The sequence below is a fragment of the Schistocerca piceifrons genome, chromosome 4, assembly GCF_021461385.2.
Source record: "Schistocerca piceifrons isolate TAMUIC-IGC-003096 chromosome 4, iqSchPice1.1, whole genome shotgun sequence".
Lineage (NCBI taxonomy): Eukaryota > Metazoa > Arthropoda > Insecta > Orthoptera > Acrididae > Schistocerca > Schistocerca piceifrons.
Window position 1 is genome coordinate 97,221,595 of NC_060141.1, and position 19,035 is coordinate 97,240,629.

At 36.8% G+C, this 19,035-nt stretch overlaps 1 protein-coding gene across 2 annotated transcripts in view; it reads right to left on the minus strand.

Moving 5' to 3' along the window:
* LOC124795527 (OCIA domain-containing protein 1) overlaps positions 1–19,035 on the minus strand; it is a 44,835-nt gene that overhangs the window by 14,721 nt on the left and 11,079 nt on the right. Inside the window, exons 4-6 of one of the 2 annotated variants that reach the window (XR_007016715.1) lie at positions 16,110–16,261; positions 8,593–8,710; positions 5,789–6,006 (exon numbers count right to left, since the gene is read on the minus strand). Coding sequence is in view for 1 of the 2 variants with exons in the window: in XM_047259598.1 (XP_047115554.1) it covers positions 5,868–6,006; positions 8,593–8,710; positions 16,110–16,261 (409 nt within the window). In the remaining variant the exon portion in view is untranslated. The remainder of the gene's footprint in view (positions 1–5,788; positions 6,007–8,592; positions 8,711–16,109; positions 16,262–19,035) is intronic. The other variant, XM_047259598.1, reaches the window with a different exon arrangement.

The window sequence follows — 19,035 nt, forward strand, 5'->3', positions numbered from 1 at the left end:
TCTGAGAGTCTTAACATCTGGAAGTTTGGGTGTAAGCATCTGAGGAGATCTTCCCCCTCTCACTCTGTGAAAGTTAACTTAGCAGATCTCAGACCACACTGTAGTGACATCGTGATTACGCCATAAAGGCCACACTTTCATCCAAAACCAGTGATAGAACCTGTGTTGGGATGTGATGATGTGAACAGAATTTACACCCACATGGTTTTTGTGAAAGATTATGGTAGTCAGCTGGTGGAAATTTAATTTTCCTCAAGGTCTCCAACTATCAGACATTACACTTAAAACTATATCCAAAACTTGGTAAAACTGTAAAGGTGATCTAGAATGTAACCAACAAATATCAGCAGTTTGTTTTCATTTGTATTTTATTACAGAAAAACCTACAGATTTTAAACTACTTTTCAACGTATTCACATTGAAAATTAAGGCATCACATCCTGGCACTAACTGCAACATACCCGCTTCACGGCATTTGGCCAGCTGTGACTGAAACCAGTTTTGGATGTTTACATTGATCTCATCATCACTAACAAAGGCTGGCCAGCAAAAAATTTCCTGAGATGAGATGAGAAAACAAATGGAACAGAGGTTGAAAATGCCACTTCAGTTGCAAGTTACTTTATTTTCACGTGACTGGTTTTGACTGTTATAAGCACATCCTCAGGTGTCGTACTGGAAATAGCAAAAGACAGGAAATAATTTTCACATGCTGCAACACATACAAAAAACTGTTTTACCACAGTTCTGGACAGACCTGTTCAATACGCTTCTTTACTATGTATAAAGCACTTTTAACTTATATCGTGTATCTCTTATATTTTTTTTTTGTTTTTTTTTTTCCTTCATTTTAAATGTAAACCAATAAATTCAAATTGTGAACGGCCGGGCTAGTGGTCCTGCGTTCTTCTCTCTGTCAATGATGGGAGCACTTTTGCCACTCTGGTTTACAAATTTGCCTCCTCGTTCGCATCCGCTACTCCCTGTTCTGTGCTCATAGGCAGCACACTGCGCCTGGTACACGCAGTGCTCGGGGACCGCAGCACAGCGTGTCATGATATCATTAGTATATATTCCCTAGTACTGTCTGGTGCCACCTGCACATTGATATTGGTTTCACAGCACCTAGCCCAACTGGCAGTTTTGAAATGTTTTTTAAAAGTTTTTAAAACTTTTTAGGAAAAAAAATGTGTTTTGTTTTTTGTGTGTGTTGGCGCATGTGAAAATTATCTTCCGTCTTTTGCTATTTCCAGTACGTCACCTGAGGATAGGCTTATAACAGTCCAAAACCGGTTGTGTGATAATAAAGTAATTTACAACTGAAGTAGTATTTTCAACTTCTTCTATAATGCTCATGCTCAGTTGTGGATGTTCTTCCAACTGGATTGTTTGAAACAAATGGAAGGCGGATGCAACTAGGTCCACACTGTAAGGAGGGTGACAGAAATGTTCCCAGTAAAACGAATGAAGTACAGCCTGAGATTGCACTCATATGTGTAGGTTGCATTTGCGTTCGCGTTCATTGTCATGCACGAAAACAGCACCACAAATCAGTAATCAAACCTTTTGTTCTGTATAACGCAATGTAAATTCTTCTATGTCTTGTAGTGTTTCGGGATATTTGTAAACATCCCAACACACCACTGGAAAGCTGTCGACAAGAGATGCTCGTGAGTAAGCTGAATAACGATGAATGTAGTGGAAAAGGGAAACTATGTGCTTTCCTTTCTTCTATGCAGTGAATGTGTTGTAGTGGTGAAGCCTCCAAGAAGGGGACCAGTAGAAATGGTATTATAACCACGGGTCATCTGGGAGTCATTTGTGCCATGATGCAGCAAGTGCCTGAACCCAAAAGCCTTGGAGTAAATGACACACCATCATTGGCTTAATGAACAATTGGAGAGTGGTAGTTGTTTTTCTGTTTTTTTTCACTCAGTTCCTACAGTATGCATGTAGACATTTGGATGTACTCAAGAGAGTGATATTACCGTAGCAATCGTTAGTTGCATAGTGGAAAGTAATAATGAAAATGCTGGGCAAAATATACACCTGTTTGTGAGAAATGTGGCTATTTATTTAGCAGCACAATAGAGAGAACTTGCGGTAGCATTCCAGTTATCTTCAGCGCAGTTGTCAGGGAGGTGGCACAGAAGGATCCTGACCACCAAAAAAGGAGAGGGGATAAAGGTAATACTACCTTCATCTGGTGGTGTATTGCGGTAGACAAAATATTGCCGTTATATCGGCCAGGGGCGTAACTTCCCGTTAGGGCTGGTATAAGACCCACCACAAATCTTACAAAATAAACACAAACAGGAAAAGAATGAAAAATACACCCCAATCTCACATTCCCAATACACGGTGCACTTTATTTTTCTTGAAGAGAGAGGTGGCATTGCTTTCTTGGTTTCAGGGAGCCATTCCAGTGACTGTCATTTTCTTCCGGGTCTCTTGTAACAAATCCATGTCTCTGCCTCTGGCAATCCTTTTCAAAATACATTTTCTTCTGTCCCATAACCCTGCAAAAAAACACAAAAGGCTGGTCCCTGCATTTCCCTTTTTTACTGTCAGTGCCCACAATGTGCCCAATCTTTTTTTAGTGCATACATTCAGTTACAATTGCATGTAATAAAGATCGTGAAGTGTTTTGAAAGTAGATTGATACATCATGAATTGTTATTCATCTATTCATTAATGCAGCACACCAATTCTTCAGTGTTCAAAGACAGTAGATGCACTCCTCATTGTGGACATTTTTCCTTCTTTCGTTAAACACCTTAGTCCACTTTCACACCACACCTTCACTCATCACATTCTCTTGGTAAGTTTCACTTATCTCATGATAAATTTTATGCTGGCAGATAAATCAATTGTTTTGAACGTGATTACTGACAAATAATGATTTCAGATGTTAACATAATGAAACAAAATGGCTAGGCTACTTTGTTCTTGATGAACTGTAACTGTGCATGAGCAACCATCGTGCACTCAGTTGTGTGAGAAGTATGTGCAAACAGTACTTGTTTCCTGGAACAGCTCTGCAGAACTAAATTTTGGAATCAAATATGAAAGAAAAGATTCTGCAGCCATACAAAAATCACTTCATGCAGTAGATACATTACAACAAGCTGCATTCGAAGACATGATGACAAAGCAGCTAATTCTGCAGAAAGCAAATTTACTCAATTGTGAAGCAAAGACTCTAGCAGTTTTCTAAACCCTCAGAAAACTGTTACTTCAGCATTACACCTACGGAACACACTCTCTGACTATAAACTGGAAGTTATACTCCGAGGACAAACCCTGAAATACTGCAGCACACCAAAGTAACTCGGAATAACACTCGATAAGTCTCTAACTTCCCGACAACATCTCTCCAATGTGGCCGCAAAAGTGAAGACCCATAATAATATCAATCAGAAGCTTGCTGGTACCTCCGGTGTTGTAGCGCTCAAACCCTAAGATCAACTGCTTTGGCACTATCATACTCTGTCGCTGAATACTTTTGTCCAACTTGGATGAACACTGCTCACTGTAGCAAGATAAATGTGCAACTCAACCAGACAATGCGACTTATCACTGGCTGCATACATAGCACTCAAACTGCATGGCTACCAGTTTTAAGTAAAATCCAACCTCCAGCTCTACAAAGATCAGATGCTCTCCTGAAGATCTGGAGAAACATTCAGGAGAACCCCCAGCTACCCCTACACAGCGATATATCAATAGCAGAACAACAGCACCTGAAGTCAAGAAAGCCACCTTGGCGAACTGCACAACATCTTGAAGCCTCCGACTTTAACATCAACCAAGTATGGAGAAATCAGTGGGAAGAATCATCAGTGTTCAACGGTCATCTGGTCGAAAAGCCTTTCATGCTAGTTCCAGGTTTCACACTCCCCAGATGCCAGTGGAGAACCATCAACCGCATCTGAACAGGACAAGGGAACTGCAGATATCTAAAGCACAATGGGGCTGGGCAACATCTCCAGATTGCGACAGTGGAGCTGCCCTGCAAACAATATATCGAATTGTTGGTGACTGCTCAAAACGAGCCTTCGGGGGATCAATAAATGACATCCACCGTGCATCACCTGAAGGGCTCAACTGGACTTAGAAGTCTAAGAACTTGTGTAATGTGTACATAATTTAGCATAATACTTTGGACATTTGATACTGTACCTGTATTTTGCTTGTCATTTCTTACACAGTATACTCTTAAAATTGTGTATTTGAGCCAAGCCCTGTATCATCATACAATAAATAAATAAATAAATAAGACTCAAATCCAAACAAGGTTTGAGTCTTTATCTTTGATATCTGAGCCAATGAATGTGATTTTAAGTAATAGTGGTAAGAGAAACAAAAGCTGAGATTTTTTTCTACTTTTGGGTATAATATGACATGCAGTTCCAGTGGCTATTGTCTTTTCAAGACTTGTTGAAATGTAGCTAAAACAGAATGATAAAAATCATCTGATAAGTATCTTGAATGCTATTTGAACTTAGAATGATATAACTGACACACTTGGTCTGAGTTTATTGTGGAAACTATCAAAAATGATGATGGATTTTACCTCATTATAACATTTTTCAGTTGTCAAGTGTCAATTTTGTTTCTTTCTTCAAAGTTACTGAAGGAACAATAGTAGTTAATGAATCAACTAACAACTATTAACTGTAATACACTTTGGTAATAGAGATAAATTCTTTGAACTTTCTATGTTTTACCAAAATCTGGATGCTAATTTGATCATACATAGATGTTACATTTTTAGGTACCTAGTTTCTGATTTTCTGAGCGATAGTTATGAAATAAGATCTGATAAAATAAATGCTACGTTGAACCCTATTGAAGGTTACATGCATGTGCCAGGCAGGTATTACACTTTGGCACTGGTCAGAAAACACTGCACATCGTTGTAAGTTTAAAGATGCTAGCCATAAATAGCTGACCTACAGAAACATTTTCAGGCCAGCTATCATTTCTCAAATGAAACAAACAGCAAGCTGCTAACCAGTAACTACTACTTTACAGGAATACTTCCTTACAACCACATTGATTGAAGAAATCAGCACTTTGAAATTCCTTTTATTCAGTCACTCACTTCATGCAACAATCATATGCTCCCATAAGATGAAACACCAGACAGTAACAACATTTTAATGGCAGCTGTGCAAATGCAGAGGCCAGGTGTGATTAAAATGTTCTCTTACATGTCAAAAATAACTGAGCAACCGTACATAAGTAGTAACACCAATTCTGTTATGATCTCCAAGCACCATAGCAGCATGGTAATAGTCTCTCTCTCTCAAAACACATCTGTGTTTCCATCAGGAGGCAGAGGGCATTACATAAGGTCTCGAATTTGTCACTTCACTTGGACTGAACAAGAGCCTGATCATATGTACTATTAGCATTCAACATCTCTAAATAGACCAGCAACACCTGTGAATAACAGGTACGTGATATTAATCCCCCGATGGATCTTCAAATGACTGCTTCATCAGATGTATGAAATATCAATCCAAATGCTAGTAGTTAAAGTAATAACTTGTTCTTTGACGATCCTCTACAGATCTCCACACACACACACACACACACACACACACACACACACACACACACACACACACACACAGACAGAGAGAGAGAGAGAGAGAGAGAGAGAGAGAGAGAGAGAGAGAGAGAGAGAGAGAATTCATAAATAGAGAATTAACATTTAGATTCAACTTAAACTAATACTGTGTGTTCAAGAAGGCTTGGAATATTCTCTACCAATACTTACAATGTAAAATGGTTTTGTGCAGAATAGCTCAGCAGTAACACACGTAATAACATTCTTCAAAAAATTAACAACCTACATGTTATTCTTCCCACACATCTCCATATTTGTTTTTTGGTTTGTTCCAAGAAGGTGGTGGTGTAGGTCTTTTAGGTGCCTGTTCCTCCAATGGTGTTTGTTGACGAATTACAGTAGGCACTTCATCAGTACCTGCTATACCTCTGAAATAAAATCAACAAATTACACAGTGTTTATGTGGTAAGAAAAAAAAACAAGGGACTATTCTTTTTATGACAGTTTGTTAAATGGGGACTGAGGAACAAAACAACAAGGTCATCAATTCCTCATTCACAAACAAGTCTATGGAGAATGGCACGCTAACTAGAATTAAGAGCCATCCAAGCATGTTACCATACATATGGCTTCCAAAGGGCATTTGACTCCATATCAGATCAAAGCTTATTAATGAAAGAATGATCATATGGGGTATTGAAAGATATTTGTGACTGGGTCAACAATTTCTAGGTAGAAAGGGCGTGTTATCTTGGCTACAGATAAACAAAAGATATAGAAAAAACTGTCATTGTGACACAGGGAAGTGTTTTAGGACCCTTATTGCTCATTTATGTTTAAGTGACCTGACAGACAATATCAAAAGTATCCTTAGATCATATTTTGTCTCCAGGTGAAGCAGTTGTCTAAAAAAGAGAGAAGAAAAAAAAAAAAACGCACAAACATTTGCTGAGATCTTGATAAGGTATCAAAAACTTGCAGATATGGCTAACTTGCTTCAAATATTCACAAGTGTAAAACTATGCACTTCACAAAATACAAAACCTTAGTATTCGATGACTATAGTACCAAAGAGTTACAACTAAAACCAATTAACTTATAGATATAAATGGGAGTAACATTTTGAACATATATGAAATGGAATGACCACATAGGCTCAATTTGGGGGCAGCATACTTTATTAATTGGTAGGGTAACAGGAAAATATATGCCATCTATAAATGAAAATGCTTACATGTAATTTGTGCAACACATCACTGAAGTGAGTGGGACGCATCTTAAATAGGACTTACAATGAATACTGAACATGTGCAAAGGAAAGTAACACAAATGTTCAAAGGTTTGTTTGACTCACAGAAGCATTTCACTGAAAAGCAGAAAGTAACTGAACTGGCAGATGCTTTAAGGCAGATCCTACCATCCTGTGAAAGTACTTTATTCACAGCTGATATTTTTCAGCAACTGTAGTATATCTTTCAGAATAAAATTCAGTTATCAGTTGCAAATATATTTTTATTTCACTTTACTGATTTTGAGAAATTAATTTGTTATCTTCAGAAGACTAAAAAGTTAGGGATATTATAAATCTTCAGACCTTGGCTATACATTTATGTAAAATATAAGAAGTGTATTACAGAAACTTACTTAGTATTGGTTTAGTAGATGTCAGTATCTTCTTCACAGAAGCACAATGCCATGATACGTCCAAATATGTGTGTATGTGATTTAAAGACAGATTGATAATTCACAGTAACTGAATCACTTGCTCAAGAAAGAAAGTGAGAATTCATGTAAGTCCATTTTTGTAGGATATCTCAAAATCTAAAAACAGCTTCTTCTTCTTCCTCCTCCATCCTTGCACAACATTGAAATTTTGCATATAGTTCACATGGGCTACAAAATGAACTCTTTAGAAGAATTTGAAATATTTAAACATTCCCACCTCAATTCACAAGCTCTGTTGAATGATCAAATTGTATTAAAAAGAGACACTATTTTGAGTGCACAGCATCTCTCATAAAATGTGAAAATTAGTCCATTCCTTTTATATATAATAACTATGTGCTATGTTTTTTCCACAAGTATTATATACAATTTCCTTGTATACCTTACTTATACTTTTTACAAGCTTTTATAAAATGTTCCTTGCTGCTGGCACAACAGACTGACATGTACATAGATGATTTAGTTCTGTAAATCATCTATTTGTCAATTTGTGTTTAATATAATCACATATAATATACACATTTTTGGACATATCATGGCATCACGCTTCTACAAAGAAGATACTGATATCTACTAAATCAATACTAAGTAAGTTTCTGTAATGCACTTTTTTTTGTACTTAGCATAAATGTATAACCAAGGTTTGAAGTTTCATAACATTCCTTATTTTGTAGGCTTCTGAAGATGACAAATTAATTTTTCAAAAGCAGTAAAGTGAAATAAAAATGTATTTGCAACTGACAACTGAATTATATTCTGAAACATCCAGTAAAAACCTACTAACAAATCTCCATGGACCAATGCTAAGTGAAAAATCTAAGAACACACTAGAGTTCCCTATGAACTGTTCCCGTAATTCGACTATAAAAAGTGTACAAAGAGGCATTTAAGTGGTCATTTTTGTCATGTTCCATTTACAAATATAAAAGGAAAGAAACCTTAACATGACTTATAATATCAAGTACCGTATGAAATGGATTCAACAGTGATTAGTGAGTACTGATGTAGATGTACTTTCAATTATCAACTAAAACTGAAGAAAATGATGGGTTGCCAGTAGAGAGAGGTGGCGGCTAAAAGAGTGAATTTGTTTCTTGCGAATATTATACTCTTTGTTACCTCTTATTGTTAGTAAGATAAAGGAAAAAGAACAGAACTGAAACCCAATCTTTATGAAATGAGGGTTAACACGTTGATGCTTCGACATCCAAAACATAGCACGAAACATTTTAATCTACGTTCTTTAAGTGGTTTTTGCACGCAAAACTCTTGAACATCTTTTGCTTTACCTGTATGGTTTTGTTTTCTTTTGCTCATATTCTTCTCTGTTCTTCCTACGTAGTTCTTCATATGTTGTAGAACGCTGCTGTGCCTCAGGCAGAGGCATCTCTTCTTCAAATGCTGGTGCTAAAACACATATGAAAATAAACTATAGAGAGGCTGGCTTTAATTTTTGCACTTTTAATATATGACATGGTCACAATCTGTGACAATGTTGAAGGATAAGCAGATTATTTCTTTATTTACCGCTTATTTAGCTTGATCCGATTAAGGCCTTAAGAGCCCTCTCTTACATCTGCCAAGAAACAATACACAAAAAATTTACGTAACGATCAGAAAATTATTTCCATTATTAATAAAAAATAATAGTTGGCAATAATAATAATAATAATAACCCCATAACATGCCTACCAACAATATACAAAATATTAACTTCAGTAATTACACATACAACACAGAACAAAATTATAAATGAAGAACAAAAAGGCTGTTGCAAAGGACCACGAGGATGTAAAGAGCAACTGATAACAGATGCAGAGGTGACATATCAAGCTAAAACTAAACAAAGGTCACTACACTACGCATACATTGATTATCAAAAAGCTTTTGATAGTGTACCCAACTCATGGTTACTGCAAATATTGGAAATATACAAAGTAGATCCTAAATTGATACAGTTCCTAAACATGTTGTTGTTGTGGTCTTCAGTCCTGAGACTGGTTTGATGCAGCTCTCCATGCCACTCTATCCTGTGCAAGCTTTTTCATCTCCCAGTACCAACTGCAACCTATATCCTTCTGAATCTGCTTAGTGTATTCATCTCTTCGTCTCCCTCTACGATTTTTACCCTCCACACTGCCCTCCAATACTAAATTGGTGATCCCTTGATGCCTCAGAACATGTCCTACCAACCGATCCCTTCTTCTGGTCAAGTTGTGCCACAAACTTCTCTTCTCCCCAATCCTATTCAGTACTTCCTCATTAGTTATGTGATCTACCCATCTAATCTTCAGCATTCTTCTGTAGCACCACATTTCGAAAGCTTCTATTCTCTTCTTGTCCAAACTATTTATCGTCCATGTTTCACTTCCATACATGGCTACACTCCATACGAATACTTTCAGAAATGACTTCCTGACACTTAAATCAATACTGGATGTTAACAAATTTCTCTTCTTCAGAAACGCTTTCCTTGCCATTGCCAGCCTACATTTTATATCCTCTCTACTTCGACCATCATCAGTTCTTTTGCTCCCCAAATAGCAAAACTCCTTTACTACTTTAAGTGCCTCATTTCCTAATCTAATTCCCTCAGCATCACCCGACTTAATTAGACTACATTCCATTATCCTTGTTTTGCTTTTGTTGATGTTCATCTTATATCCTCCTTTCAAGACACTGTCCATTCCATTCAACTGCTCTTCCAAGTCCTTTGCTGTCTCTGACAGAATTACAATGTCATCGGCGAACCTCAAAGTTTTTATTTCTTCTCCATGAATTTTAATACCTACCCCGAATTTTTCTTTTGTTTCCTTTACTGCTTGCTCAATATACAGATTGAACAACATCGGGGAGAGGCTACAACCCTGTCTTACTCCCTTCCCAACCACTGCTTCCCTTTCATGTCCCTCGACTCTTATAACTGCCATCTGCTTTCTGTACAAATTGTAAATAGCCTTTCGCTCCCTGTATTTTACCCCTGCCACCTTCAGAATTCGAAAGAGAGTATTCCAGTCAACATTGTCAAAAGCTTTCTCTAAGTCTACAAATGCTAGAAACGTAGGTTTGCCTTTCCTTAATCTTTCTTCTAAGATAAGTCGTAAGGTCAGTATTGCCTCACGTGTTCCAGTGTTTCTACGGAATCCAAACTGATCTTCCCCGAGGTTGGCTTCTACTAGTTTTTCCATTCGTCTGTAAAGAATTCGTGTTAGTATTTTGCAGCTGTGACTTATTAAGCTGATAGTTCGGTAATTTTCACATCTGTCAACACCTGCTTTCTTTGGGATTGGAATTATTATATTCTTCTTGAAGTCTGAGGGTATTTCGCCTGTTTCATACATCTTGCTCACCAGACGGTAGAGTTTTGTCAGGACTGGCTCTCCCACGGCCGTCAGTAGTTCCAATGGAATATTGTCTACTCCGGGGGCCTTGTTTCGACTCAGGTCTTTCAGTGCTCTGTCAAACTCTTCACGCAGTATCAAATCTCCCATTTCATCTTCATCTACATCCTCTTCCATTTCCATAATATTGTCCTCAAGTACATCGCCCTTGTATAGACCCTCTATATACTCCTTCCACCTTTCTGCTTTCCCTTCTTTCCTAAACATAGTAATGAAAAATTGGAAAACCACACTTAATATCCAAACAAATTCAAATAATATCACATCACAGCCAATACAGATTAAGCGTGGAATATACCAAGGAGACTCATTAAGTCCTTTCTGGTTCTGCCTTGCTCTGAACCCAATATCCAACATGCTAAATAATACAAATTATGGATACAATATTACTGGAACATACCCACACAAAATCACACATTTGCTATACATGGATGATCTAAAACTACTGGCAGCAACAAATCAACAACTCAACCAATTACTAAAGATAACAGAAGTATTCAGTAATGATATACATATGGCTTTTGGAACAGACAAATGTAAGAAAAATAGCATAGTCAAGGGAAAACACACTAAACAAGAAGATTACATATTGGATAACCACAGCGACAGCATAGAAGCGATGGAAAAAACAGATGCCTATAAATATCTAGGATACAGACAAAAAATAGGAATAGATAATACAAATATTAAAGAAGAACTAAAAGAAAAATGTAGACAAAGACTAACAAAAATACTGAAAACAGGATTGACAGCAAGAAACAAGACAAAAGCTATAAATACTTATGCTACACCAATATTGACCTGCTCACTTGGAGTAGTGAAATGGAATAACACAGACCTAGAAGCACTCAATACACTTACACGATCACAATGCCACAAATATAGAATACATCACATACATTCAGCAACAGAAAGATTCACATTAAGCAGAAAGGAAGGAGGAAGGGGAATTATCGACATAAAAAACCTACATTATGGACAGGTAGACAATTTAAGAAAATTCTTTCTAGAACGAGCAGAAACTAGCAAAATACACAAAGCAATCACTCATATAAATACATCGGCTACACCACTGCAATTTCATAACCACTTCTACAACCCTTTAGATCACATTATATCAACAGATACGAAGAAAGTAAATTGGAGAAAGAAACCACTACATGGCAAGCACCCGTATCATCTAACACAGCCACACATCGATCAAGATGCATCCAACACATGGCTAAGAAAAGGCAATATATACAGTGAGACGGAAGGATTCATGATTGCAATACAGGATCAAACAATAAACACCAGATATTACAGCAAGCATATTATTAAAGATCCCAATACCACAACAGATAAATGCAGACTTTGCAAACAACAAATAAAAACAGTAGATCACATCACAAGCGGATGTACAATACTAGCAAATACAGAATACCCCAGAAGACATGACAATGTAGCAAAAATAATACATCAACAGCTTGCCTTACAACATAAACTTATAAAAGAACACGTTCCCACATACAAGTATGCACCACAAAATGTACTGGAGAATGATGAATACAAATTATACTGGAACAGAACCATTATAACAGATAAAACAACACCACATAACAAACCTGACATCATACTCGCCAATAAAAAGGAAGAATTAACACAACTAATCGAAATATCCATACCCAATACAACAAATATACAGAAGAAAACAGGAGAAAAAATTGAAAAATACATCCAACTGGCTGAAGAAGTCAAAGACATGTGGCATCAGGATAAAGTTGACATTGTACCAAATATACTATCAACTACAGGAGTCATACCACACAATATCCACCAGTACATCAACGCAATACTGCTACATCCAAACGTATATATACAACTACAGAAATCTGTAATTATTGATACATGTTCAATTACCCGAAAGTTCCTAAATGCAATGTAACATATACCACACAGTTAAAAGGAAGTTACGCTTGATAAAGGTCCGCGTCACTTTCCATTTTTAACCAGACATAACGTCTGAGAAAGGAATATAATAATAATAGTAATAATGACAACAATAATAATTAATGGAGCCATTAAGAATGATACTGATCAATTATGCACTTTTGAAGCCTTGTTTGGTACTTAAAAAAATGGAAGAGAGAATGAAATACGAGAAGAGTGAAATGAAATTGACAATGGCAGTTTTGAAAGAAGAGACTTTCGATAGAAAATTCTGTAGACAAGGGGAGGGGAAAATGTGGGGGAGGGAAGGCTGAACAAAAGTGAGCTGCAGACCAGAATATGGAAGAGAGAGCTAATGTGATAGGTGGGCCATTATCTATCTTCTGAAGTTTGAAAGGATTTTAATTTCACTAATATTTTGAAGAAGACTGTTCCAAAGTCAGGTTCTTGATACAGAAAATGATTAGAAAACATGGCAGTGTCGTGTTTAAGTACACGGGGATTTTAACTTGTTGAAAATGGGTATTTCTGCTGTGTTTGCAATGACAGATACGATACTGGATATGATAATCTCTACGTTTATTGCACACAGGCATGATAACTATTCATAGGCAAGAGCAATATGGTCAAAACAGCATACTTAACAAATGAATCGCGCAAATGCATTCATTACAAGTTACGACATATTGAAAATATGTACCTAAATAGGACCAACAGGCTGACAATATTTTGTTTCTTTATCAGCATTTTATACTGTCCCACAATGGAAAATTTGGGATGGAACAACAACAACATTACGGAAAGGGTACATTGCTACTGACCATACAGAGCTGTTGAGCTGCAGAAAAGCACAAGAAGAAGACTGCTATACATTTCAGCTTCCTGCCAAAAGGGCTTCTTCTGAAGTAGAGAACACACACATTCACACAACCACAACTCAAACACAACAACCACTTTTAACGTCTATTAGCAAAAGACATATTATGTAGTAAAGAGAAAACATTGTGTATCATGTTCTGTTACTGTATGGAATTATGTATTTTTTTTTATTATTTATTTTAGATAATATCTGTGTCGGCGAGAACTGAAACCGCCACAGACGATAAATATCAAACAAAGATGAGAATGTGTGACTAGTATAAATAATACAGCACGAACATTAATTTCTCTGTCTTCTTCTTGGAGTTACGGGAGTAGGATAGCCTGTGACGTTGTATTGTACGCTAGCGTAGCCTTCTTTTGTCAAGATTGAGAGATGTACGCCATTACGTACTCATTTTAAAGGTGTGTAATAACTAACATATTTAAATGTTTTGAATAGAGTTATTTAATGAAACCTTGCATTATTATTTGTAATAGCTTGCTCGGCATATTATCCCATCCCTTTAAGACATTTTCAGTTATTTAAATATTATCCGTGGTGCAGAGCTGCGCTACGAACGAATGAGCCGCTGCCGCGGCGCATTCAAACTGCATTAAATGAAATCTATCATACCGCAAAGAAGCGGGGAGGTAATAGTGAAATAAAATTATTTCATTCAGCTCTCGGACATGCAGAGCAGAGCAGCAGATTTTATGATGTGTTTTGCAGGTTGACGCGGGCTGCTGATAATATATTACTAACAGTACAAAAAAGATAATTTACCTTCGTAACATAATAGGAATCTTGCTGTGCTTAGTTCTGGTCTGGCAAACCTTATAGAAAAAACGTCTTTTTCTCCGATAATAGTCTCATGTTCTTGTGCTAGTCGTGGTAATTATTGGTGTTTTACTGTTAACAAAAATCCACTGCAAAATTTTGATGTTGAGCAATTATTGCGAACTGTAACGTCAGTATTCATAACAAAGTAATTTTCATTTTCTATAACTATAAAGTAGGGAAGATATGTTGAATTTTATAGTGAGTTACAGTAACGTAAAAATGTTCCTTTAATAGAAAGCCAGATACAGAACAATAACAATACGATATATTCTGTTTTGTTGAAAATTAATGTTTATAAAGAAATTCATGGCACAGCGTTACTGAAAGGTATTTCGCGGCTCTTTTCGTATATGCGTTGTTACGCAAGTAATAATGATAATAATAACAAAACAAAATCATAGGAAAGAGAGACAAGAAGTGAAACACTGTCTCCAGACACTGAGGCCAGACTAGAAATTTCCACTTATGTAAACCTGTCAGTGGAAGCAACATTGCGGTTTAATATTCCACTGACTTTGAGGCCATTGAAGATGGAGTTTAAGCTCAGACTAGAGAAAAATGGGGTAAGAAATTGGGCACATCCTCGTAAAAAACCACACGAGCATTCATCTGAAATGACTTAAGGATACAATGAAAAATCTAAATCTGGATAGTGCGACAGGAATTTGAACTGTCCTGCTCATGAATGTGAGACCAGTGTCTTACAAACTTGCACAACCTTGCTCATGGGCATTTGTCTCCTCTTTTTCAGCAAGCAGCCTTCAATTGTTATCTCGTATACCTGACGTTTTCCCAGGAACAGTCTTCTTTAAAACACAACTGCAGAGTTATTTGTTATACTGTTTTGTTCACTTGTTCTCAGATGTAATTGTTCTCATATACTTACTCATTCCTATTTGTCACTCCCCCCTCCCTCCCTCCCTCTACTGTTTATGGTCAGTTTTCAGATTCTTACTTCATTTTGCCTATTCTCAATAAATCTACAATATTATTCCAGATCACACTACTTTTGATGGCAGTCTCTGTTCTTCTGTTCACATCAAACCCACCAGTCTAACTTCACTTTGACAGCTGCCTCTGTCATTAAATTTAGTATCTTGTACTTCATGGTAGGTGAACCTGTGAGGGTGCAGTCCTTAAGTAACTTCATTCTTATGAATGATTTTACATTACACTACACCGCCTTCACCTAGAGCTCATTAGTTGGCTCTTACACTGAAGGAATGACAAACTGAACTGGGAGTGACTCATTTTCTTACCATATTTGAATACAAAATATTTTTCATTGAAGGTCAAATATTCTTTCTTTTTATGAAGCCTTTACCAGAAGATCCATTTTGGACATAAAGTAACCTCTGCAATTTACTGCAAAGCAAAATTTAATCACAAAATCAATGTAAACCTATTCTCTAGAGATATGCTTCAATACTTTATATTGTTTTCTATACATAACTGCAACTGATTATTACCAGTGTATGTTTTCCCAACAAATAACCTTATCATTGGCTCCTAAATCAGGACCCTATCGCCAGATTGTGGGAGACTTTTTATACAGGAAATAACATGGTTATCAGGATCCAGCTGAAAACATTAAAGTGAAACTGGTATTTAATTGGAAAAGCTGTATAAGGTGAAATCCACATGCTTGTAGTACATTCCATACATTGTACCGATTAAAAATGTTCTACTCCATTAAGAAAATTGAAGAAATCACAAAGGTAATGAACAGGCTTTTATGTATTGATTAATCCATGAAAATACGGAAACTACTTACAGTCAAGAGTTGGCCTGTATGTATCATCTAACCCTTCACTCGCTGGATATCCAGAATCCAAGTCATGTTGTGGCCCTACATCTGAGAATGTATCCAAACTTCCAAACGTTGGTAATGACACTCCAGCACCAAAACTTGGATCCATTGTTAGTCTGCAACACCAAAAAATGGTATCTTCAATCTTTCAAAAGGTTTACATGAAAGATAATTACTCAACGAGAATGAACTACTCGCCTCCTGAATCACAGTATTTTCTGAACCTCATTTCCTCAAAGGGTTGAAGCAGTAGTTTAGACCATGTCTCTTCAATAGATATCTCTTACTTCTAGGCAGGGACTTTATCACAACTCATATAAAGCCTTGCACTATGGTAAATAGTTTCAACTCCAGCAACTGTGACAAGTTGGTCACAGTCTGTTACATATGACATTGTTGACATTAAATAACTTATGTGAGGCATAATAATAATAATAATAATAATAATAATAATAATAATAATAATAATACTGATGATGATAAAGCCATCACCAGAGATAGCACAAAATGTTTAAAGATTTATTGTTTGCAATATTTTATTACTTCCTCCCATCAGGGAAGACACTTGTAGAGTAGAGAAGGAGCCCATTGACCACGTGATTAATTATGATTTACTACAGAAATGCATACATGATGGAACACGAAACCTCATTTGAAACAGACACCCTAAGAAAACATTTTGCTCAGCTACTGTTGCTAAAATTCCTCATATGATGCCTGTTTGGTGTTTGGTGATGGTGACCCTGGAAGAATCGGGACTCTTGTAAGACTAGGATTTGATGCAGTTTGCTCCACTGAAAAAGACTGATGATGTGTGTAATGTCAGTGGAGGATACTGGCAAAAGGGCATGCCAGAAGGATCATACTAGAAGAAAAGAGCTGCACTGAAGACCAAAAAGATCAAATGTATGGTAATGGCCAACATTAAAGAACTTATTTCTGTCAGAAATGCTAATAAAATCTTTTTTTCTGCGTTTCCCACAACTTTCATTTTTACGTGTATAAGGATCATTTTCTGCAAAACCACTGCAGATAAAAAAGTGGGATTTGCTACAGACTTCTTATTTATTATTATAAATATCTGAGAGCTGTGGAGCACCAAGCTGTCGAGATTTTTACAACTTCCCGTGGCAGAAAATGCCTATCGAGCAGAAAGCTAGAACTGAGACTTTAGGAAGTCATAGCATGTTGCACTGATTTGTATCACACAGCTTATTTGTTCTCCCTATAGAAGCAAATAACCGTACCAAATTTTATCATTTTATTTCTATTTAAATTTTTTACAGTACTTCAACTTTTGGAAGTTTTGTCTTTTTTAACACTGTGGCTGTACAAAACAACACTTGCTACCACTTAGAAAGTAAGTTACCATTTCTATATTTATCATTTAAATTGTAAAATTTTGTGGTTATACTCTATAGTATAGAAAGAAAAAAAAGCCTCATATCTGTGAATATAACCATCAATACAGGAAAGAAACGGTATATTTTCATCTATGCAGTTCACTTTATGAAAAAACATGGTTTTTCAGTTACACTGAGTATCACATAAACGGAAAGGGACAATCTCTAATCTCCTTTTCTGCAACAAAATCCTCAAAGCATGGTCTTTCACTTAGGAAAATAATACTGATATGCTGTATGTTCCCTTTATTTTATTTTCCCAACAGATAAAATGGCTCTGAGCACTATGGGACTTAACATCTGAGGTCATCAGTCCCCTAGAACTTAGAACTACTTAAACCTAACTAACCTAAGGACATCACACACATCCACACCCGAGGCGGGATTCGAACCTGTGACCGTAGCGGTCAGTTCCAGACTGAAGCGCCTAGAACCGCTCAGCCACAACGGCCGCCTCCAAAAGAAACTTTTTTAATTTCTTCTTGAGAACCTAAAATAAACCTTGAAATTTCAAAAGACATGAACAATACATTGGTGGTAAAACTGCAATTGTAAGTGACTGAACTTATAGAAACAGGCTCACAACCAACAATATTTAAAAGTAAGTCAGTCTTCCAGCTGATGTTTTAGATGGTTCAATGACCATGAACACATGAAGGGTTGGAACCAGAAAAATATCATCTCACTTGGGCCAATAAAATGAATGACATACAAACTGTACAGTAACATCATCTTCTGTTGTATTCAGTTTAATTATTATCCCAAATTACCAGAAAATTATATATTTACAAGCTATGTACATTTTGTTATGGGATCAGTTTTATTCTCTACAAAGGATGCCAAATTATCTTTCAAGGTGAGTTCCCTGTCACTATTGATCTTCCTTGTTTCCATGTTTCCTAAACAATGTTTCTGTTCAAAATTATGGATACCTCTGATTCCAGGTAGTGCATGAATTTTGTCAAGGGAGGAATGTATCGGACTTATGGACTCCTCAGACATAAAATAAAACTTAATTTGGTGATGTTAACACTAAAGTACTGAAAGAAATTTATCTAATGCAGACAATATTTGACTTCCTACAGGTTTTGTAAACTTTCCTCTATCCTAATATTAGTAGAGATTGAAGCCAGAAACATTACAGGAACAAAGGATATGTTGCAAGGATAATTCCCATGTATGCAGTTCAGGAAAGCTGGTGTTCGGCCAAGAGCAGAGTTGACCACCCAGAGGTGGAACATACTGCTGAGCACAACAGTTTGATTTCACTGGCTGCTTCACTACCCATGCTATCTGGACTACATAGATGGGAGTTATCCTTGCAACGCATCCTTTGTCCTTAGAAATCCTCCTGGCTACAAATGCCCAGCCCCTCACCCATCTCCAACTTGCTACAGGACCCTGCCTTCACTCATCTTACATCCACACCTTCTCCCCCACAGCCTCCCCTTCCACCATTCTGTCATCCACTCCCAATGCACTTCCCC